Genomic DNA, 23,630 nt, shown 5'->3' with positions numbered 1-23,630 from the left:
ATCCAATGTTTTGTGACCCCATGAACTGTAGCCCACCAGGTTCCTCTGTCCATGGCATTTTTCAGGCAAGAATACTGGAATGGTTTACCATTTCCTTCTTCAGAGGATATTCTTGATTCAGGGATCAAACCTGCATCTCCTGCATTGGCAAGTGGATTCTTTACCACTGCGCCATCTGGGAAACCCCATTTTCATGTTTTAGACTTTTTTAAAGAAAAATTCCCCTGCAGACTGAGTCAAAGATCTAAATGGAGGCTTAAGGGATATTTTTTTAATATACTTTATTTATTTATTTATTTTTGGTTGTGTTAGGTCTTTCTGTGTATGTGCTTTCTCTCATTGTGGTGAGCAGGGGCTATTCTTCATTGTGGTACATGGGTTTCTCATTGTGGGGGTTTCTCTTGTTGTGGCGCACAGGTTCTAAGAGCACAGGCTTCAGTAGGTACAGCACATGGGCTCAGTAGTTGTGGCTCACAGGCTCTAGAACGTGGGCTCAGTAGTCATGGCACATGGCCCTGTTGCTCCAAGGCTTGTGGAATCTTCTGGGACCAGGGATCGAACCCATATTCCCTGCATTGGTAGGCAGATTCTTATCCACTGTACCACCAGGGAAGTCCAAAGGGATATCTTTTGATTGATTTTGTATGAGGAGGAAATGGGACTAGGAGGGAATGTTTCTTTATGTTTCTTGAGCAGTCTCCAAGGAACTTGGGACAACAGGTGACAAAGGGGGGTAAAAGATGCCCAAGTTCTCTATATTCACCAAGGAGGCTGTTTTTTCTCAGACCTGCTTTGAGAGTCACATGGCCACAAATAGCTGAAGACTTACCAATGTTAATCTCGTCATCAGTCAGAGTATCTCCAATGAAATCAAACTGAAAGGACTGCAATGTCTGAGAAAATTTCTGAACAGCAGAGGAATAATCTGCAAAGGAAGGGAAATGGGAGAAATGGTCAACGCTGCAGCCTTTTGCCTGATTTCCTCATCTCTGTTAGGACAGACAGGAGAAAAACAAAGGGAAGTGCTACCAGCAAGCAGCAAATTGCATTGGAAGATGTTAAAGGAAAAGATCAGACCTTCCACGGAAGATTTGAGCAACTAAAATCACACATTAAAGATGAAGTAGGGCAGCTTAGTGAAGTCCTCCATTTAAGTTATTGGACAATGCTTTATCCTCAGTCCCTGTCCTGTGTGACCTGTGAGACCTAAAGCTGCTTAGTTCTACTCTTAAGAGTCTCCTTAAGCCTATTATGAACAATGGACTAGATACTTTCTCAAGTCCACTAAACAAATATTCACAGTCATTTTACAAAGAAAAAAAATAGCTCCAGGCTCCAGAGCTAGCTGGGAGAACTGGAACTAGAAGCCTAGTGGTCTGTCTGCCTTTCTGGGGCCTTTCCTATGACCACATAAACAACACTTTAACATTTTACACATTAACCAGATGGCAGCTTTGGTGAAGGTACTATCTGGCAGAAACACAAATTTAACTTCCTCACTGAGTATTTACTAAGGGATCTAAAATAAGGAAATAGTTGATGAAAAATTGAGGGTGGTATGTCAGACATATGTATGTGACTTTTGGTCAATGATTTTAAATTTCATTATATAAAAGTTTATTGATGATGGAAAATTAAACACAATCAGCTACTATTATGACAAATTATCCTTATTGAAAATTTTAAAATATGACCTTCACCAAGATCTCCAGTCAAACCTCCAACTTTGTTACTCTAAGAGTGGTTCTCAGGCCACCAGTATCATCATCATTTGGGAGCTTAATGGAAATACACATTCCCAGGTAACACCCCAGACTTGCTGAATCAGAAACTGCATTTTTATATAATCCTTAGGGGATTCACATGCTCTTTAGAGTTTGAAGAACACTGCTCTCACCAACTAAAGTAACACATTAAGATCATATTCTAGGAAATATCAAGCTTCTTATAATTTTTGTCCCCCCTTTCCTATTTCTTCTTTGACTCCTTAGTTTCACCATTCCCCAACTTCTTATCTATCAGATATACAAACTACAGAAAGTTTTTGCTTTCACCCTAACAGAAAGAGAGACAATACAAACAACAGTATCTATCCCTTTCAGTAAAAATCTATCATGGTTAGACTATCATGGTTAAACCCAATAAAACATGCTCAAGCATTTGTCTGGAACAGATAAACCTGCAAAGAGTTTTATTATCTTGTCTATGTCCTGTTTTCAGAAGTTCTTATTTTCATTATTTAGAACCTTGATCCTTTGAACACATCAATGGCAGTAATAATAATAAAAAAAATACTTCACAGAGATTGGAGACTGCAGACGGGTTACCATGTCTTTTAAAATTTCCACATTTTAGAATCACATTTCCACTTCAAATCTAGGCCACATAAATATGAGAGGAGTATGAATACACTGCCTTCCACATTTCATCAGCAAAGAGAAAACAAAACAGGTTCCATATCTGAAAACCTTTTCTTTGGCCGCTTTGGCCAGCAGCAAAAAAAAAAAAAAAAAAAAGCAACCCCAGAAGTTCCCATGCACTCTGCTTGACTCTGGGAAATTAAATATAACATTCATTACATTGCTGTTTCACAAATACCAGGATTTCATAAATTGAACTAAGATAAGTACAGTTATAAATGACTTCTCATTTAGAATTATATGAACATTTCAGAAACCACAAATATTACAATTTTCAACATTTACAGTATTTTGTAAGTAAAGGCATGGAGTGAGAAAGGAGTTACATTCATTCCCCTTTTCATTATTTGCATTAACACTCTTCTCCAGATTTCTGGGACTTCAAAACATTACCCTTACATCTGCACAGAGCTTGAAAATGTTTATGAAAGGCTTTGCACAAATACCTTTCATTTACCCTCCCCAAGTATCTAAAGATTGCTATTACCATCCTCACCTTATAAACAAACCCAGAAAATGAGACAACGCAGCAAGTCACATGCACAAAAATACAAACATAAATTAACAGCTCTTCATGAAAACAGTGTCTCATTTATTTGGCCTCTGTACTGAGGGAAGTGCCAAGAAAGACTCATATATTTTAGATAAAAGTGTTGGGAAATTTCCTGGCTACAAAGAATCAACAGATAACCTAGAAAGGCTTGTCATGGAAAGGACATTTATTTTCTTATCGTTCTAAAGTTCACTGTATCACTGCAAACCATGTAAGCTCACCCTTATATCCTCCCTGATATTTCCCCATCCCCACCCACAAAGCCACTCTCATAATTTTTCAAACTATCTTTGTCGGTTCTCTCTCCATCAACTACTTATTTATTCATGTGTTTTCTATAATGTTTTCCCCTCATCTTTTTCTAACTCATTTAGGAATGTAGTTGAATAGTGCCTATGAGGCAACTGAAGTTTTGTGGGAATAGGTAGTACATAAATGGGATTGATTAGTTAATAATTAATTCATGTTACACAGATTACAACTTGTTTATCACTATACTTTTCTACAGAATTATACAGAATATCTTCTTTTATTTCTAACTTGTTTAAGTCTGCACAATGTCTTGGTAATTTATTAATCAGTAATTCATTCTTTTTGTTGCTAACTCATATCACATTGTATAAATATACCATAGTTCATTCATTCACCTATTCAGGGACATTTGCAATGTTTCTAGCTTTTCATTATTGTGAATAAAAACTGTTATAAATGCTCATGTAAAAGTCTTTCTGGTTCAAATGCTTTCACTTCTCCCAAGGAGCGCACTCTAGGAGCACAATGAATGCTTAATTGGTAAGTGCCTATTAATTAAACTATACAAGAAAAGGTCAAACTGTCTTCAACAACAACTGTACCATTTTGTATTCCTATTAACAACATATGAGAATTTCAGTTGATCCACATAATTTCCAGCATCTAGTTACTTCTGCATTTTAATTTTAGCTTAGTTCTAATGGGTATATAGTGGTATTTACCAAGTTTTACTTTGCATTTTCCTGATGACTAATGGTGCTGAGTATCTTATCATGTACTTATTGAGCATTTGTCATATCTTTTTCATGAAGGGTCTGTTCAAACTTGTGCCTGTTTTACAATTATGTTTCTTATTTTATTATTGAGCTATAAAATTTCTTTATATATTCTGGATATAAGTTTTGTGTACACACACACACACACACACACACACACACATATATATATATATATATCAGATACTATCTAAATTAACTCATGTTTTAACAATCTGAGGGCTGTCTATTGAAGAAAAATGAGTAAATTTTGATTTAAAAAACAAGTGAACTTTTTGGTATATAAAGTTACCCTAATCAAATCACCTACTTTCCAGCTCTGTAATAACCACTGAAAACCAACAGCCTCATAACTATAGTAGCTATGAAATCAACAGTTTTACAAGCCACTGGAGAAGGCAGAAGGGTGTCAGAGGTTCACAAGGCCCCACTCTCAGAAAATTATCACTATTTGTCCAGTTTGACAGGTATAGAAAGCTCCATTCTTAGAGTTTATCTTTGCTTGGCTTAATCCAAAGTTTATTCTCTGTAAACAATGCTGCCATTGGAGCATTTATCAAAAACAATCATCTGAAATTGTTTAAGACTATGGTGACCTAAGGCAATGTACAAATTGGAGTGATAAAGAGATGGACCAAAACACTTAGTTAAATAAGTGGGGGTGGGGGTAACAGATTAGAGAATGACATGTCCAAAGGGGTCTTTACAAAGATACAAATTCTTTCTAAAAATCTAGAAAGACACATTTATGCAAAGAAAAATGTGCACACTCTGGGTTGTGTGTTTGCCCATGAAAGAATTCTCTTTCTCTTCTGCCTGAATTTGAGGCCCTATATAAGCAGGAAGAGAGTGGTAAGGCAGAGTTGTAAATTTACTGGCTGAATATTTAAGAAATGCCTCAACACATACAGAAAGCCCTTCAGCAAAGCCTGGAGACTTACAGGTTCAAATTATTTCATAAATTCACTGCCTAAACATTAGCTAAACATTAAGCTAACCTATCAAAGGCTTCAATGGCTTTGCACAACAAAAACTACAGACTTTAAGATAGAATTAGTCCAGGAGTTCAAAACACAAACAAACAACAACAGTCACTTACAACAAACCCTGGGGATAGGGATATGATCTAACTTTCAGAGTTGTCACACTATATTACTTTAAATGTATCCTTTCCAACACAATATTTAGACACACAGAGAACACTGCCCTGTATTTAAGGAAAATAATGTTATCAAGAGAAATTATCTATGAGGAAGCCCAGACATTGGACTTACTAAAAATAAAGAATTTAAATTAGCTATTTTAAATATATTCAAAGAATTAAAGGAAACCATCCCTAAATACTTAAAGGAAAGAATGAGAATGATGTGTCAGCAAACAGACAATATCAATAGAGAGTTGGAGATAATTTTATAAGAACTAATTACAATTTCTGTACCTAAAAAGTACAATAACTGAAATAAAAATTTTACTACAAAGGCTCAAGATTAAATTTGAGCTGAAGAGTCAATGAACTTGAAGACAGGTCAAGTGAGATAACCCAGTTTATGGAAACTGGGGGAAGTAAAAGAAAATGAAGAAAAATCAGCAAAGCCTCAGAGACCTGTGTAACACCAACCAGCATGACACTACATACATAGTATGAATCCCAGAAGAGGAGAGAGAGAAAGGGAGAGAAAGAACATTTGCCACATTTGATGAAAAATATTAATCTGTACTCCCAACAAGCTCACCACATTTGAAGGAAGATAAACTCAAAGATATACACATCTAGAAATATCACAGCCAAACTACTGAAAGAGGAAGAAAGGGAAGTTTAAAAAGAATCAAGAAAAAATGACTTATCATGCACAAGAGAGAGCCTCCATAAGACTAAGAGCTGACTTTTCATCAAAAATTATGAAGGCTCCCAAAGAGTCAAGTGACATAACCAAAGTTCTGGGGGGAAAAAAACTATCAAAAAATATTCTATATCTACCAGAATTAACCTTCAAAAATTAAGAGAAAATTAAGATATTCCCAAATTAACAAATACTGAAAGAATCTATTGCAAGCAAAAGAGCCTTACAATAAATGTTAATGGGAGTCTTCCAGGTGAAAATCAAAGAACACTAAACAGTAATTTGATCCATATGAAGCAATAAATGGCACCAGGAAAGGAAATATATGAAAATAAAGAAGACAGAGTAAAGGCATTTTGTCTGTAACTGTTGTCTTTTTATGTATGAATCAAAATAAAACTGTGTATAGCAATAATTATAAAACAATGTTGAAGTAATTACAATGTATAAATTGCAATTTATATGAAAATACTAGTACAAAAGAAAAAGAAGATAACATAGCTATTTTGGAGAAAAGTTTTTATAGAATAAAGAATTAGTACTTATCAATACTACATTGTTAAGATAGCAACTGTATATCCCAGGACAACCCATAAGTAAACAGCTGAAAATATATAGTATAATAAACAACAAACTAACTAAAATAGTGTACTAGGAATTTTTTTTTCCACAAAAGAAGACAATAGTGAAAGAATAGAAGAATAAGAAACGTATAGCAAAAATAAGTAGCAAATGGTAGATGTAAATCCCACCTTGTCAATATTAAATTAAACATGAATGTAGTAAAAATTCCAAATTCAGGAAGTGGTAAAATGGATTTATAAATTAAAAATACAGCGATCCAGAATTTATGGGATGCAGCAGAAGCACTGCTAAGAGGGAAGTTTATAACAATACAAGCTCATGTCAGGAAACAAGAAAAATCTCAAATAAACAATCTAAAGGTACACCTAAAGGAATAAGAAAAAAAAGAAAAAACAAATCTCAGAGCTAGGAGAAGGAACAAAATCATGAAAAAATTAGAGCAGAAATAAATGAAATAAAGACTGCATTTACTTTTCAATTTGGATAAAACTCAAGAAGCTAAGTTTCATTATGACTCAAAACCTGATAGATGCAATCCTACTTCTTAAAAGAAGAGGAACTAAAAAGCCTCTTGATGAAGGTGAAAGAGGAGAGTGAAAAAGCTGACATAAAACTCAACATTTAAAAAACTAAGATCATGGCGTCTGGTCCCATCACCTCATGGCAAATAGATGGGGAAACAATGAAAACAGTAACAGACTTTATTTTCTTGGGCTCCAAAATCACTGCAGATGGTGACTGCAGCCATGAAATTAAAAGATGCTTCCTCCTTAGAAGAAAAGCTATGACAAACCTAGACAGAATATTAAAAGCAGAGACATCACAAAGGTCCATATATTCAAAGCTCTGGTTTCTCCAGTAGTCATGTATGGATGTGAGATTTGGACCACAAAGAAGACTGAGCACTGAAGAATTGATGCTTTTGAATTGTGGTGCTAGAGAAGACTCTTGAGAGTCCCTTGAACAGCAAGATCAAACCAGTCATTCCTAAAGGAAATCAACCCTGAATATTCATTGGAAGGATTGATGCTGAAGCTGAAGCTCCAATACTTTGGCCACTGGATGTGAAGAGTCAACGCACTGGAAAAGACCCTGATGCTGGGAAAGATTGAGGGCAAGAGAAGAAGGGGGCAACAGAGGATGAGATGGTTTGATGGCATCATCAATTCAGTGGACATGAGTTTGCGCAAACTCTGGGAGATAGTCGAGGACAGGGAAGCCTGGTGTGCTGCAGTCCCCAGGGTCACAAGGAGTCAAGACAGTACTGAGCAACTGAACTACATCAAAAACAAGCATAATAAACAATGGAATGCCCAAGGGATTGCCAGGCTTGGTGAATCTGGCTGCTTTCGAAAAAGCAGTTGTTCTCTTAATATATGCCTCCCTTTACACTTACAAATTTAATAGCTTAAATGAATCCTCCTATTAACATCTGTTAGTGCTGTGTAGTTTTCCAAAGCACTATGAGGTAGTGGAAAGGTCACTAAGACTGGAATTCTAAATCTTGGCTCTGGAATTAATCAGTTTTGCGAGTTTGGGCAAGTAACTTCACATCTCTGGGCCTTGATTTTAAAAAATCCTCACTACCTAATAGTTACTGTGATTTGCTTTCAGTTTATACATAACACTGTAATATCATCTATTTCAGAGAGTTATTGCGGAGATTAAGATGTCATAGCATAAAAACTAGAAATCACTTTATAAATGCAATTCTTTTTATTTTAAAATTGGGCTACAATTGCTAATATTAAGACAGCTATGAACATCTACTTAAAACATTTACTCTTGTCTTGTAAAAATTAAAGTCGAATTGGACGATCAGTGGCTCTTACATAAAAAAATAAATAAGGGATTATGGACTTGTCAAGAGTATGATAAAAGATACAGAATTTCATTTCAAGTTCCCATAAATTCTGATGTCTACTTTAAGAATTCTTCAAGATGATCTTTATGGTCTCTTTTAGCTCTCACAGCCTTGAGTGTATAATTTTGCCTCTTTTAAATAAAGAACCCATTCACTAAGACTGATTTGAACAATAAATCCTGTTTCTAATCTAAACACATAAAAATGCTGAGTAAAACGCAACAAGTGAGTGTCTCTGTGTGTCTTTTAAAATAACCAATAGACATAAAAAGCAAGAAAAAGAAACTCTCAAATAGTAGAAATAAAGAGGAAATTCAGAACCAGAGCATAGAATAATTGCTGAGTCCAAGTAGCCAATGGAAGGGTATGAGAACTAGATACAGTTGATTCTCATCTTTTGCAGATTCTCTAAATGCATATTTGCCTACTTACTGACATACAATTCCTGGCAGAGATCATGAAAGTCAACACTGCTTGTTCAACTCTCATATCATAAACAAGTATCCTTTTTGTGGTCTGTTTATTGGCATGCTTTTCATGTCTTTTTTCTGCTTTTTCTTGGTGATTGAGCTGTTTAATATTGCCCCTAAGTATAGTGCTTAAATGTAGTCTCAGGTTCGTAAAAATAAGAAGGTTGTGATGTGCCTTACAGAGGAATTTCACACATTAGATAAGCTTATATCAGGCATGAGTTAATAGTGTTAACGGTCATGAGTTCAACGTTTTTAAAAGGAAACACACAAAAAGCAAGGTATGTATTGATCATTTGATAAATATGTTGTGACAAGAAGACTAAAGAAACCTCTGTAATTCATCAAGGGGCAATGGTTCAGTAGCCACAAAGTCAGTGTTTCTAATGACTTTAAAAAGATAATTACCATGAAAAAAAGAAGTGACTGTATATGGGAGTTGGAATTTTATCAACAAGCAGGGGTAATATTCTTTAGGAGGTGAATGCTAGAATGAAGTTTCTGCATGAAACCCACTGGCCTAAAATGTTGCAGGGAATACAGCAGTCAGTCAGTCTAACACTGAGGTAAAATAAACAGTGATCCAGAACCACAAGCTTTTCTTCGTTGAGATTCAAATTTGTACTTCACAAATAGGTTAAAAGAAATTAACTTTAAAATTGATCATGAACCTGCACCAGCAAGCTCCAAGAAGTAAAAGGATAACTGCCCCATTAAAGATACCTCAAGAATCCAGGGTACATGAGGAAATTTCAAAGAACTCATACCCTTCCATTGGCTACTTGGACTCAGCAATTATTCTATGCTCTGGTTCTGAATTTCCTCTTTATTTCTACTATTTGAGAGTTTCTTTTTCTTGCTTTTTATGTCTATTGGTTATTTTAAAAGACACACAGAGACACTCACTTGTTGCGTTTTACTCAGCATTTTTATGTGTTTAGATTAGAAACAGGATTTATTGTTCAAATCAGTCTTAGTGAATGGGTTCTTTATTTAAAAGAGGCAAAATTATACACTCAAGGCTGTGAGAGCTAAAAGAGACCATAAAGATCATCTTGAAGAATTCTTAAAGTAGACATCAGAATTTATGGGAACTTGAAATGAAATTCTGTATCTTTTATCATACTCTTGACAAGTCCATAATCCCTTATTTATTTTTTTATGTAAGAGCCACTGATCGTCCAATTCGACTTTAATTTTTACAAGACAAGAGTAAATGTTTTAAGTAGATGTTCAAAGCTGTCAACACTGTTTGTTCAACTCTCATATCATAAACAAGTATCCTTTTTGTGGTCTGTTTATTGGCATGCTTTTCATGTCTTTTTTCTGCTTTTTCTTGGTGATTGAGCTGTTTAATATTGCCCCTAAGTTTGTTTGTCCATCACCAACTCCCGGAGTTTACTCAAACTCATGTCCATTGAACCCAGGAGAATTCAATAGTCAAAAACTACAACTGATACAAGGAAGGTAACATGAGAGCTAAAATAAATCAGAATACTATTTTCTGAGAGAACCAGAATTACAGTACAATCTAAAAGGTAATTTAATAGGTATACTTATAATATTCAGAGATAAAGTAAAAAATAGAATCCATGTGCAGATTATCTCAGAAGGGACAATAATCAAACATACCATTTCTTATCAGCAATAACCAATAAAAATAATAAAATTAAGTATTAATTTTAACATGATAAGAAAAACAACAATCAACATACTGCTACTGAACTGGAAAAACATCTGAGAATATCATCCCCAGTACAGCATAGAAAATTAAACATTAAGAAAATATAAAAGAAAATTAAAGAGGCAGAAAGACAAGAGGCCCTAATAAGAATAACAAAAGAAGAGAGTAAAAGGGATGGGGGTAGAGGTTAAAAAAATGACAGGCTGGGAAACTCCAGGCTCTTAGTCCACCAGAGGAAATTCAAAACAAACAAACAAACGAAAACAACCAGAAGCTATCTAAACCAACTGTCTAGGAGCTCTGAGAAACAGTCAAAGGTTTCTGTAGTTCAGTTCAGTTCAGTCGCTCAGTCGTGTCCGACTCTTTGTGACCCCATGAATTGCACCACGCCAGGCCTCCTTGTCCATCACAAACTCCCGGAGTTTACTCAAACTCATGTCCATTGAGTCAGTGATGCCATCCAGCCATCTCATCCTCTGTCATCCCCATCTGCTCCTGTCCCCAGTCTCTCCCAGCATCAGGGTCTTTTCCAATGAGGCAACACTTCGCATGAGGTGGCCAAAGTATTGGAGTTTCAGCTTCAGCATCAGTCCTTCCAATGAACACCCAGGACTGATCTCCTTTAGGATGGATCGGTTGGATCTCCTTGCAGTCCAAGGGACTCTCAAGAGTCTTCTCCAACACCACAGTTAAAAGCATCAATACTTCAGCACTCAGCTTTCTTCACAGTCCAACTCTCACATTCACACATGACCACTGGAAAAACCATAGCCTTGACTAGACGGACCTTTGTTGACAAAGTAATATCTCTGCTTTTTAATATGCTGTCTAGGTTGGTCATAACTTTCCTTCCAAGGAGTAAGTGTCTTTTAATTTCATGGCTGCAATCACCATCTTCAGTGATCTTGGAGCCCAAAAAAATAAAGTCTGACACTGTTTCCATTCTTTCCCCATCTATTTCCCATGAAGTGATGGGACCAGATGCCATGATCTTAGTTTTCTGAATGTTGAGCTTTAAGCCAACTTTTTCACTCTCTTCTTTCAATTTCATCAAGAGCCTTTTCAGTTCCTCTTCACTTTCTGCCATAAGGGTGGTGTCATCTGCATATGTGAGGTCATTGATATTTCTGCTGGCTATCCTGATTCGAGCTTGTGCTTCTTCCAGCCCAGCGTTTCTCATGATGTACTCTGCATATAAGTTAAATAAGCAGGGTGACAATATACAGCCTTGACATACTCCTTTTCCTATTTGGAACCAGTCTGTTGGTCCATGTCCAGTTCTAACTGTTGTTTCCTGACCTGCATACAGGTTTCTCAAGAGGTGGGTCAGGTGGTCTGGTATTCCCATCTCTTTCAGAATTCTCCACTGGTTATTGTGATCCACACAGTCAAAGGCTCTGGCATAGTCAATAAAGCAGAAATAGATATTTTCCTGGAAATCTCTTGCTTTTTCAATGATCCAGCCGATGTTGGCAATTTGATCTCTGGTTTCTCTGCCTTTTCAAAAACCAGCTTGAACGTCTGGAAGTTCATGGTTCAGGTATTGCTGAAGCCTGGCTTGGAGAATTTTGAGCATTACTTTATTAGCATGTGAGATGAGTGCAATTGTGTGGTAGGTTGAGCATTCTTTGGGATTGCCTTTCTTAGGGATTGGAATGAAAACTGACCTTTTCCAGTCCTGTAGCCACTGCTGAGTTTTCCAAATTTGCTGGCATATTGAGTGCAGCACTTTCACAGCATCGTCGTTCAGGATTTGAAATAGCTCAACTGGAATTCCATCACCTCCACTAGGTTTGTTCATAGTGATGCTTTCTAAGGCCCACATGACTTCACATTCCAGGATGTCTGGCTCTAGGTGAGTGATCACACCATTGTGATTATCTGGGTTGTGAAGACCTTTTTGGTACAGTTCTTCTGTGTATTCTTGCCACCTCTTCTTAATATCTTCTGCTTCTGTTAGGTCCTTACCATTTCTGTCCTTTATCGAATCCATCTTTGCATGACATGTTCCCTTGGTATCTCTGATTTTCTTGAAGAGATCTCTAGTCTTGCCCATTCTGTTGTTTTCCTCTATTTCTTTGCATTGATCACTGAGGAAGGCTTTCTTATCTCTCCTGGCTAGTCTTTGGAACTCTACATTCAAGTGGGAATATCTTTCCTTTCTCGTTTGCTTTTTGCTTCTCTTCTTTTCACAGCTATTTGTAACGCCTCCTTAGACAACCATTTTGCCTTTTTGCATTTCTTTTCCATGGGGATGGTCTTGATCCCTATCTCCTGTACAGTGTCACAAACCTCTGTCCATAGTTCATCAGGCACACTGTCTGTCAGGTCTAGTCCCTTAAATCTATTTCTCACTTCCACTGTATAGTCATAAGGGATTTGATTTAGGTCATACCTGAATGGTCTAGTGGTTTTCCCTACTTACTTCAATTTCAGCCTTAATTTGGCAATAAGGAGTTCATGATCTGAGCTACAGTCAGCTCCCAATCTTGTTTTTGCTGACTGTATAGAGCTTCTCCATTTTTGGATGCAAAGAATATAATCAATCTGATTTTGATGTTGGCCATCTGGTGATGTCCATGTGTAGACTCTTTTCTTGTGTTGTTGGAAGAGGGTGTTTGCTATGACCAGTGTGTTCTCTTGGCAAAACTCTATTAGATTTTGCCCTGCTTCATTCCATACTCCAAGGCCAAATTTGCCTGTTAGTCCAGGTGTTTCTTACTTTTGCATTCCAGTCCCCTATAATGAAAAGGACGTCTTTTGTGGCTGTTAGTTCTAAAAGGTCTTGTAGGTCTTCATAGAACCATTCAAATTCAGCTTCTTCAGCATTACTGGTGGGGCATAGGCTTGGATTGCTGTGATATTGAATGGTTTGCCTTGGAAACGAACAGAGATCATTCTGTCATTTTTGAGACTGCATCCAAGTACTGCATTTCAGACTCTTCTGTTGACCATGATGGCTACTCCATTTCTTCCAAGGGATTCCTGCCCACAGTAGTAGATATAATGGTCATCTGAGTTAAAGAACCAAGCAAAGGCTGAACCAAGAAAAATTCATATTAATTAGAAGTCCTACCTATAGCAAAGTAGAGAAGGAAATAAATGTTATCCATATTGGAAGGGAAGAAGAATAATTCTCACTATGTGAGGAGAATGTGATATATTATATGAAGAACCCTAAATGTCCACCAAAAAACAATTAGAACTAATAAATTCAGGAAGGCTACAGGATATAAGATTAACATACAGAAATCTGTTGTTTCTATACACTAATAATGCAATATCAGCAAGGGAAAGTTAAGAAAATATCAGTTAAAATTTCATCAAAGAGGAACATATCAAGGAATAAACTTAACCAATGAACAGAAAGACCAATTCTCTGAAAACTACAAAACACTGATGAAGGAAATTAAAGATGATACAAAGAAGTGAAAAGATAGCCTGTGCCCTTGAATTGGAAGAATACTGTTAAAACAGCCCTAATACCCAAAGCCATCTACAGACAATGCAGTCATTTTCAAAGTGCCCATGACATTTTTCACAAAACTAGAGCAAACAATTCTAAAATTCTTAGGGAAACACTAAAAACCCCAATTGACAAGGCAATCATCAGAAAAAAAGAAAAAATCTAGATATGTGACAAATCCCGAACTTCAGACTATATGACAAAGCTACAGTAATCAAAACAGCACAGTACTGGCCCAAAGACAGACACATACATCAGTGGAACAGAATAGAGAACCCAGAAATAAAGTCATGCACCTATTAGTCAACTAGTCTACTACAACAAAGGAAAAATGAATATACAATTGAGAAAAGACAGTCTCTTCAGTAAGTGGTGCTGGGAAAACTGGACGCCTCTGTGTAAAGAATAAGATTAGAACATTCTTCACACTATATGCACATATGCATTCAAAATGGGTTAAATATGTAAATGTAATACCTGAAACCATAAAACTCCTTGAAGAGAATATAAGCAGAACAGTTTGACATAAATGGTAGCAATATTTTTTTAATCTGTGTCCTAAGACAAAATGAACAAAGAAAAATAAGCAAATGGGACCTAATTAAAATTTAAAGCTTTTGCACAGCAAAGGAAACCACTGAAAAGATAAAAAAAAAAAAAAAAAAACAATGTACTGAATGGGAGAAAATATTTACATATGATGTACCTGGCAAGGGGTTAGTATATAAAGTATATAAACAGTTCACACAATTCAATATCCAAGAAATCCTAAACAGCCAAATTAAATGGGCAGAAGACCTGAGAAGGCACACAGATGGCTAACAGGCACATGTAAAGATGATTAACACTGCTAATTAGTAGAGAAATACAAATCCAAACAATAATATCACATCATCCCTGTCAGAATGGCTACAAATATATACAAATAACAAATGTTGGAGAGGATGTGGAGAAAGGGGAACTCTTGTACACTGTTGGTAGGAATGTAAATTGGCATAGCCACTATGAAAAACAGTATGAAGGTTACTCAAAAAACTAAAAATAGAAGTACCACATGACCCAGAAATTCCATTTCTGGGTATATATCTGGAAGAAACTAAAATACCAACTCAAAAAGACACATGCACAACATAGCAGCAACAACCAAGATATGGAAGCATCTAAGTGCCCATCAACAACCTAATCTATACAGAAGATATGGTAGGTATAAAAATTCATATGTACAATGAAATATTACTCAGTCATAAAAAAGAAATTCTGCCATTTGCAGCAATGAGGATGAACCTAGGCAATATGCTTAATGAAATAAATCAGACAGAGAAGACAAATACTGTATGATACCACTTATACACAGAATATAAAAAATAATAAAATGAATATATAGTAAAACAGAATCAGATTCACAGTTACAGAAAACATACTAGGGGTTACCAGTGGGAAGAGGGAAAGCTGGAGGGGCCCATTAGAGGTATGATATGAAGAGATAAAACCTATAGGATACTGTATATTATATAGTACAAGGAATTACAGCCACGGTCTTATGATAATGTTTAGTGGTGTACAAACTAAAAATAAAAAAAAAAAAAAACTTGAATCACTATGCAGTATACCTGAAACTAATATAATATTGTAAATCAACTGTATTTCAATAGAAATTTTAAAAATAAACATGAAGACTCAATAGAATTCCTATATGTCAAAAATATATTAGAAAATATAATTTAAAGGGATTGATTATAACAACTAAAAAAATAAGCTACCCTGAAATACATCTAAGGAAGATGTGCATGAATTTCATGTAAAAATTTTTTAACAATATTGAAAGACATAAATGCCCCCTGATTGGGGAAATAATTATCCATTTCCAAACATGGGAAAACGTGATATAATAAGCGGTCAGTCTATAAGCTAAATGCAATTATAATGAGTAGAATTTTTATGGAACTTGATAAATGCATTCATTCAATAGAGAAGTCCCAAACCAAGAACAGTCAGGAGAATATTTAAGAACAAGTTAGTCAGACTCTCCCTATCAATAGGCTAGACTTGTTACAAGCTATAATAATCAAGACAGTATAAGTGCAAGGAGAAGCAAGTAACTAGATGGAGTAGAAATAGAAATCCCAGAAACAGATCCATATATATATGGAAAAACAGTATATGACACAGAGGACATGATAAACCAGTGCAAAAATGATATGTTATTATATAAAACATATTAGGACAATTGTCTATCCACACAAAAAATTTAGATACCTATTCACATCGTACACAAAAGTAAAACTAGATGGATTCTAACCTAAATGTGGAAAGCAAAACTTTGACACATGTAAAAAAAAAGAGAGGAGGACCTTCGAGATGGCAGAGGAGTAGGATGTGGAGATCAACTTCCCCCAACAAATACATCAAAAATACATCTGCATGTGGAACAACTCCTACAGAACACCTACTGAATGCTGGCAGAAGACCCCAGACTTCCAAAAAGGTAAGCTAATCTCCACACAATGGAGTAGAGCAAAAGAAATAAGAAAAAAAAATACAAATAAATCAGAATGGGACCTGCACCCCTGGGAGGGAACTGTGAAAGAGGAAAATTTTCTGACACTTGGAAACCCCCTCATGGAGGAGCTTCAGAACCTCAGAGGAGAGTGCAGTAACATGTGTGCAGAAGGTAAAGCAGAGAGAATTCTGCACAGAGATCAGTGCCAGACTAGCACCCGCCCCTCTGAAACAACTGTCTGCATGCACACCAGGGCTGGTGGGAGATGGGTCCTAAGGCTCAGGCTTCAGAGGTTAGACCTCAGGGAGAAGACTAAGGTTGACTGCCATGAAGACTGTCTGAAGGGGTATTATGAAACAGCTGAGAGGGTGCTGAAAAACGTCTGGGTTTGCCAGAGATGCAAGAGATCTCAACGCCAGGTAGGCAAGAAAGGCGGGTCAGCCAGGGATGTTCTAACTCTGTGCACTCACAGATGGCAGGGCACTGATTTCCAGAGTGCCAGATGTGGGATGACCCATGGCTGTGGTCTCTGACCTAGAGGTGGGAGCAAGAGCCCTGCCACTCCCACTGAGTGGTGAGCAAGCGCAGGTCACTGCCCATACCCACCTAGGAGCCTGTGCAGCCTGACATTGCTGAGGGACCCATGACCCGGGGCCAGTTCCCCTGGGAAAGCACACAATCCGTTCTAGTCTGTAGCAAATTCCTGCAGGCCTCTACTGAAACAGACATTCCTCCCAACACATCCCACATGTGTCCACCATATTCTTCCCTCTCCCTGGTCCAAGTGAGCAAGTAAGCTTTAATCACCCACTGCATTAACCCCCTTTTGTCTGGGTTGGAGGTGGGGGGTGGGAAACAGACACCAGAGGGCAACATACAAAAAGAGACTATGCCAAAACCAAAGCTAAGCACCAGGAGCTGTATGACCAAAGAACAGAAAGGAATTTTATTTGTGTAGCCACAGGAGTAGCAGATTAAATCTCTGCAATTGGCTTCCTAATCCTGCATCTGTGAATTGTCAGAATAAATAATGAGGGTTCTCACATTGAGGCTGTGGACATTGGGGGCAATTGTGGACTTAGCAACTACAATCGGGACTAAGGTCAGATCTGAGTCTGAGTTGGTCCCAAGGTGCTCACAGCAGGTCCAGAGACTTTCCTAGAAATATTGGAGGACTCCCTGAGAAGGCAGATTAGCTGAGATCACTGTGGTGGTGAGGACACTGACAACAGAGGCAATAGGAAAATATTCTTACTACCACTTTGGTGGTGGTTTAGTCGCTAAGTTGTGTCTGACTCTTGTGACCCCATGGACTGTAGTGTGCCAGGCTCCTCTGTCCATGGGATTTTCCAGGCAAGAATACTGGAGTGGATTGTCATTTCCTTCTCCAGGGGATCTTCCCATCCCAGGAATCAAACCCAGGTCTCCTGCATTGCAGGCAGACTCTTTACCAACTTAGCTATGAGAGAAGCCCACTCTCTCTCTATATATATATATATATACATTTATGTTCCCTTTGTTTCATTGTTCTTTTGTTGTATTATTCTTTAATTTTTCTTATTTACCTTTTCAGTTTTTATGCTTTTATTTTTAAATAAATTTACTTTATTTCCTAACTCCACAGTATATTTGCTACAATGCATTTTTTCCATGTTTTTGCTTTTTTTCCTTTGTTTTTATCTATTTTAACTATAGTTTATATTTTGCTATCTTTAATTCTTTGTTGTTTTACACTTTTTCCTTTTGTTTTCATCTCTCTTTTATTTCTATATTTTTCCTTATCATTGTATTGATGCCTTTGTTGGTTTTTTTTTTTTTTTTTTTTTTTTTGCTACAAATCCAAGTTTATTTTTTAACAAAATCTTAGTGCTTTCTCGCGGTAGCCCCGCTCCATGCCCGAACTGCAAGGAAGGAAGGGAGGGGAGCGGAGGCCAGGCCGCTCACGTGGACACCCAAGGCACCTCGACCTTTTCTTGCGGTGAGTGACCTCCAGCGGGGCCTCTGGCTTCCTGGCTGGTAGTCACTGTCGGGCTACGGTGGAACGAAGGGGCACAGGGAGCCCGGATGGGGCACGGGGCCAGCCTCGCTCAGTCCCACGCCAACACTGTGGCACCGTCCCCGCCCACCAGGTGCCCTTGAGAGTCGCCTGAGACGGAGGTGGTGCTGGAGAGCCGGAAGCACTCGCCAAAGTCCAACTTCTTAAAACACAGCTGCTTCCATACCGACCAGCACGTAAATCATGACGCGCACGTGGAGGAGAGGAGGGTTTCTGACGCCGTCTGGGGGGAGGGCAGAGGAAGGAAAGGCCGGCCGTTCACTCCTCTGTCCCGTCAGCGCCTGGAAGAGCAGCTCGGGTGCAGCAACAGCCCCTCAATTCCTCAAGCCGGGGTCGTAGGCGGAGACCCTAGTCCACGCATGTCACTTTCTTCTAACAGTTCAAAGCTATTTTAGTATCAGTGAGAAAAAGGCTGATGTGTGTGTTAGTCACTCAGTCGTGTCTGACTCTTCGACCCCATGGACTGTGGTCCACCAGGCTCCTTTGTCCATGGGATTCTCCAGGCAAGAATACTGGAGTGGGTTGCCATTTCCTTCTCCAAAGCCTTTGTTTTATGCTTTCCCTGCAATTTTTTAGTTGGCTTTCTGCATTTCTTTAAATTTCAGTTTTGTTTTTTTGCTACTTTAGTTTTTAGTGTTTGTTTCATTTATGGGTTTCCTTATTGGCTTGATTGCTCTCTTCTCTTTTGTTTCCCCTTTTGTGCTTTTCCTCTTCTCTCTTTTTTTTCAGTTCTTGTCTTTTACTGAGTGTGAGTGTGTGAACTTCTTTCTGTGCTTTTGTCTGTTTAGTTTTACTTTTATCATTTCTCCTAGAGTTTTGTCTGTTCATTCTTTTTTGTTTCTTTTTTTTTCATTCTCTTCTGTGTCATGTGGCTGGTGGGATTTATTCCAGAGATGTACTAATTCTTCAATATACAAAAATTAATACATGTGATACACCACATTAACAAAGTGAGATATAAAAACCATATGATCATATCAATAGATGCAGATAAAAGCTTTGGACAAAATGCAGCACACATATATGATAAAAAAAAAAAAAAACTCTACAGAAAATTGGTGCAGAAGAAACTTACCTTAACATAATAAAGGCCACATATGACAAGGTCAAAGCAAACATTACTCTCAATGTTGAAAGACTGAAATCATTTCCTTTGAGATCAGGAACAGCCAAGGGTGCCCACTCTTGCCACTATCATTCAACATAGTTTTGGAAGTCCAAGTCATGGCAATCAGAGAAGAAATAGAAATAAAAGGAATACAGATTGGAAAAGAAGAAGTAAAATTCACACTATTTGCAGACAACATGATACAATATATAGAAAACCCTAAAGAAGACACCAGAAAATAGAGCCAATCAGTGACTATAGTAAAGTTGCAGGATATAAAATTAATACATCACTTATATTTCTATACACTAACAATGAAAAATCAGAAAGAGAAACTAAGACAGCAATCTCATTCAAAATTACAACAAAAAGAATAAAATACCTAGGAATAAACCTACCTAAAGAGACAAAAGACTTTCATGCAAGAAACTGTATGATATTGATGAAACAAATCAAAGACAATATAAACAGATGGAGAGATACACCTTGTTCTTGGATTGGGAGAATCAATATCATGTAAACGACCATACTACCCAGAGCAATCTACAGATTCAATACAATTCCTGTCAAATTAACAATGGCATTTTTCAGAGAACCACAACAAAAAATTTTACAATTTATATGAAAACAAAAAGTCACCAAATAGCCAAAGCAATGTTGAAAAAGAAAAACAGAGCTGGAGGAATCAAGCTTCCTGACTTCAGGCTATACTACAAAGCTACATTTATCAAGACATCAAGTCATCAAGACAGTATGTACAAGCTAGATTTAGAAAAGGCAGAGGAACCAGAGATCAAATTGCCAACATTCACTGGATCATAGAGAAATCAAGAGAATTCTAGAAAAAACACATACTTCTGCTTCATCAGCTATAGCCTTTGACTGTGTGGATCACAACAAACTGTGGGAAGGTCTTACAGAGATGGCAATATCAGACCATCTTACCTGTCTCCTGAGAAACTTGTATGTTGGTTAAAAAGCAACATGTACAACCAGACATGGAAAAACAGACTGGTTCAAATTTGAGAAAGGAGTATGACAAGGATGCATACTGTCACACTGATTATTTAACTTCTATGTAGAGTATATCATATGAAATGCCAGGCTGGATGAAGCACAGGGTGGAATCAATATTGCTGAGAGAAATATCAATAACCACAGATATGCAGATGATACCACTCTAATGGCAGAAAGTGAAGAGGAACCAAAGAGTCTTTTGATGAGGGTGAAAGAGGAGAGTGAAAAAGCTGGCTTAAAACTCAGCATTCAAAACTCTAAGATCATGGTATCTAGTCCCATCATTTCTTGTCAAATAGAAGGGGAAAAAGTATAAACAGTGACAGATTTTACTTTCTTGGGCTCCAAAATCACTGCAGATGGTACCTGCTGCCATGAGATTAAAAGACACTTGCTTCTTGGAAGGAAAGCTATGACAAAACTATAGAGCATATTAAAAAGCAGAAACATCACTTTTCCAAAATGTGTCTACAGACTCAAAGCTATAGTTTTTCCAAGAGTCATGTACAGATATGAAAGTTGGGCCATAGAGAATGTGGAGCATTGGAGAATTGATGCTTCCCAATTGTGGTGCTGGATAAGACTCTCCTGAGTCCCTTGGACAGCAAGGAGATCAAACCATTCAATCCTGAAGGAAATCAACCATGAATATTCATTGGAAAGACTGATGCTGAAGTTGAAGCTCCAGTACTTTGGCCACCTGAAGCAAAGAGCCGAATCATTGGAAAACACACTGAGGGTGGGAAAGATTGAAGGCAAAAGGAGAAGGGAGCGGCAGAGGATGAAATGGTTAGATAGCATCACCAACTGAATGGACATGAACTTTAGCAAACTCCGGGAGATAGGGAAGGACAGTAAAACCTGGCATACTGCAATCCATGGGATCACAAAGAGTCAGATATGACTTAGCAACTGAACAGCAACAACAAGGAAGACAGGTCCTATTTCCCTGTAACCTGGAAGTTTGGCCTAGGCCCCTAGTTAAATCTTAATTGCCTGCTTATCACAGAGATAAGAAAAGTTTCATTTTTTTTCCTTCCTTTGGACAAAGGGAATTAACTAATTCATGGCCACCCCAATTGCCAGATGCACTTTGATTAAACTCTGTATAGCAAATAGTACTGTCAAGTCATTTTACTTGAGGTCAGTTTATGGTTTATATTGGAATATCTACATAATGGATTATATTCGGTTAGCTATTTAATAGGGTTAAGATTTTTTTCTATCATTGCAGTCTTCTTGGATTGCCTGTCACTTGCAACCCAGTTTGGTTTAATGCTTTGTTGTTGTGCAGTCACTCAGTCATGTCCAACCCTTTGTGACCCAATGGACTGCAGCATGCCAGGCTTCCCTGTCCTTCACCATCTCCCAGACTTTGCTCACACTCAAGTGCACTGAGTCAGTGATGCCATCCAACCATCTCATCCTCTGTCATTCCCTTCTCCTCCTCACTTCAATCTTTCCCAGCACCAGGGTCTTTTCTAATGAGTTGGCACCTTTGCATCAGATGGCCAAAGTATTGGCGCTTGAGCTTCAGCATCAGTCCTTCCAATAAATATTCAGGGTTGATTTCCTTTAGGATTGACTGGTTAGGGACTCTCAAGAGTCTTCTCCAAAACCACAGTTTGAAAGTATCAATTCTTTGCTGCTCAGCCTTCTTCATGGTTCAACTCCTCTTTATAGTTTAATGCTTATTTAATCATAAAATGGTTTTCTTTCTTTTCTACATCTATGAAAATACTTCCTGGATTGGCAGAAAATTTTATTTTTTAATTTTCCCCAGCAGCATTCATAACAGTTGTATTTTCATTATACAAAAAGAAAAGGGATTATATATGTGTGTATATATATGTATGTATGTATATATATGTGTATATGTATATATATGTATATGTATGTATATATGTACATATATATGTACATATGTACATATGTGTGTATGTGTATATATATATATATGTGTATATATATATATATGTATCTCAGTGTTAAAATATCTAAATATCCACAGAGTCCAAAATTCTGTTCTGTACATCTGTGTCTCTTTTTCTGTTTTGCATATAGGGTTATCGTTACCATCTTTCTAAATTCCATCTAGAGAGGTGGGAGGGCGGATCGGGATCAGGAATACATGTAAATCCATGGCTGATTCATGTCAATGTATGACAAAAACCACTAGAATATTGTAAAGTAATTAGCCTCCAACTAATAAAAATAAATGGAAAAAAAAGAAATAGAAAAAAAAATCTAAATATCTAAAAGGAATAATGCTAAGTAAAAAAATTAAGTTCAATGGTACATGTTGTATGATGCCACTTGAGGAAAAAACATATATATAAAGTAATCCTAGACATATGTGTGTATATCCTAGAAATATATATATGTATATATGTATGTATATATATCCCCTAGAATATGACCAAGAAGTATAAACACACAATTCAGGGTTGTGGTTCCTTTCATTGAATACTGGTGATAGAGTTAAAAGCATATTTCACTATCTCTGTAATGTTTTGTTGAGAGAAAGAGAGCAATGAAGCAAACATGACAAAGTGTTCATCTTCAGGGGTAGATCCAAAAATCTTTTTTTATATGACTCTTTGTGCTTTTAACTTTGCATCAATAGTATAAGTAGCGATGATAATAATAAAACAAGTAACTGGGTTTTCCCTGAGCTCCTGTGCTCTCTCCAAAGCAGAGTTTTTCCCCTCAAGTTTCCTATATAATGCTTGTGGCAGCAGTTGGCAGTTCAGCAGTCACTAACAGCCAAGGTTAAGGACATAGAGAAAACTAAAGAAAATGTGAAAACTTGGCACCCAAAAAGTTGCCTGGTATTGTCAGTACTTTTTCACTCACTGTGACTTTTGGGAGTTGTACTGAATTCCAAGTTCAGAGTGATGCCATCTGGGGGATTTCTACCTTTGTAATCCTTTACTGCAGTTATAACCAACAATACTAAGAACATGGCTATACGCCAGGGAAAGGTTATACTGCTTATGTATTTAATCTGCCCCCTAAAACACAAAAGAGTCCTGGGT

At 37.2% G+C, this 23,630-nt stretch overlaps 1 protein-coding gene across 7 annotated transcripts in view; it reads right to left on the bottom strand.

Annotated features, from left to right (window-relative positions):
- The window catches only part of OPHN1 (oligophrenin 1), a 750,938-nt gene that overhangs the window by 565,691 nt on the left and 161,617 nt on the right, over positions 1–23,630 (bottom strand). For 6 of the 7 annotated variants that reach the window (XM_061136930.1, XM_061136931.1, XM_061136928.1 and 3 more), the window contains one exon: positions 830–925. The exons of the other annotated variant lie outside the window; for it this stretch is intronic. In XM_061136930.1, the coding sequence (XP_060992913.1) occupies positions 830–925 (96 nt within the window). The remainder of the gene's footprint in view (positions 1–829; positions 926–23,630) is intronic. 7 annotated transcript variants of the gene reach the window in all.

The sequence above is a fragment of the Dama dama genome, chromosome X (genome assembly GCF_033118175.1).
Source record: "Dama dama isolate Ldn47 chromosome X, ASM3311817v1, whole genome shotgun sequence".
NCBI lineage: Eukaryota > Metazoa > Chordata > Mammalia > Artiodactyla > Cervidae > Dama > Dama dama.
This window is presented reverse-complemented; position numbering and strand designations above follow the sequence as displayed.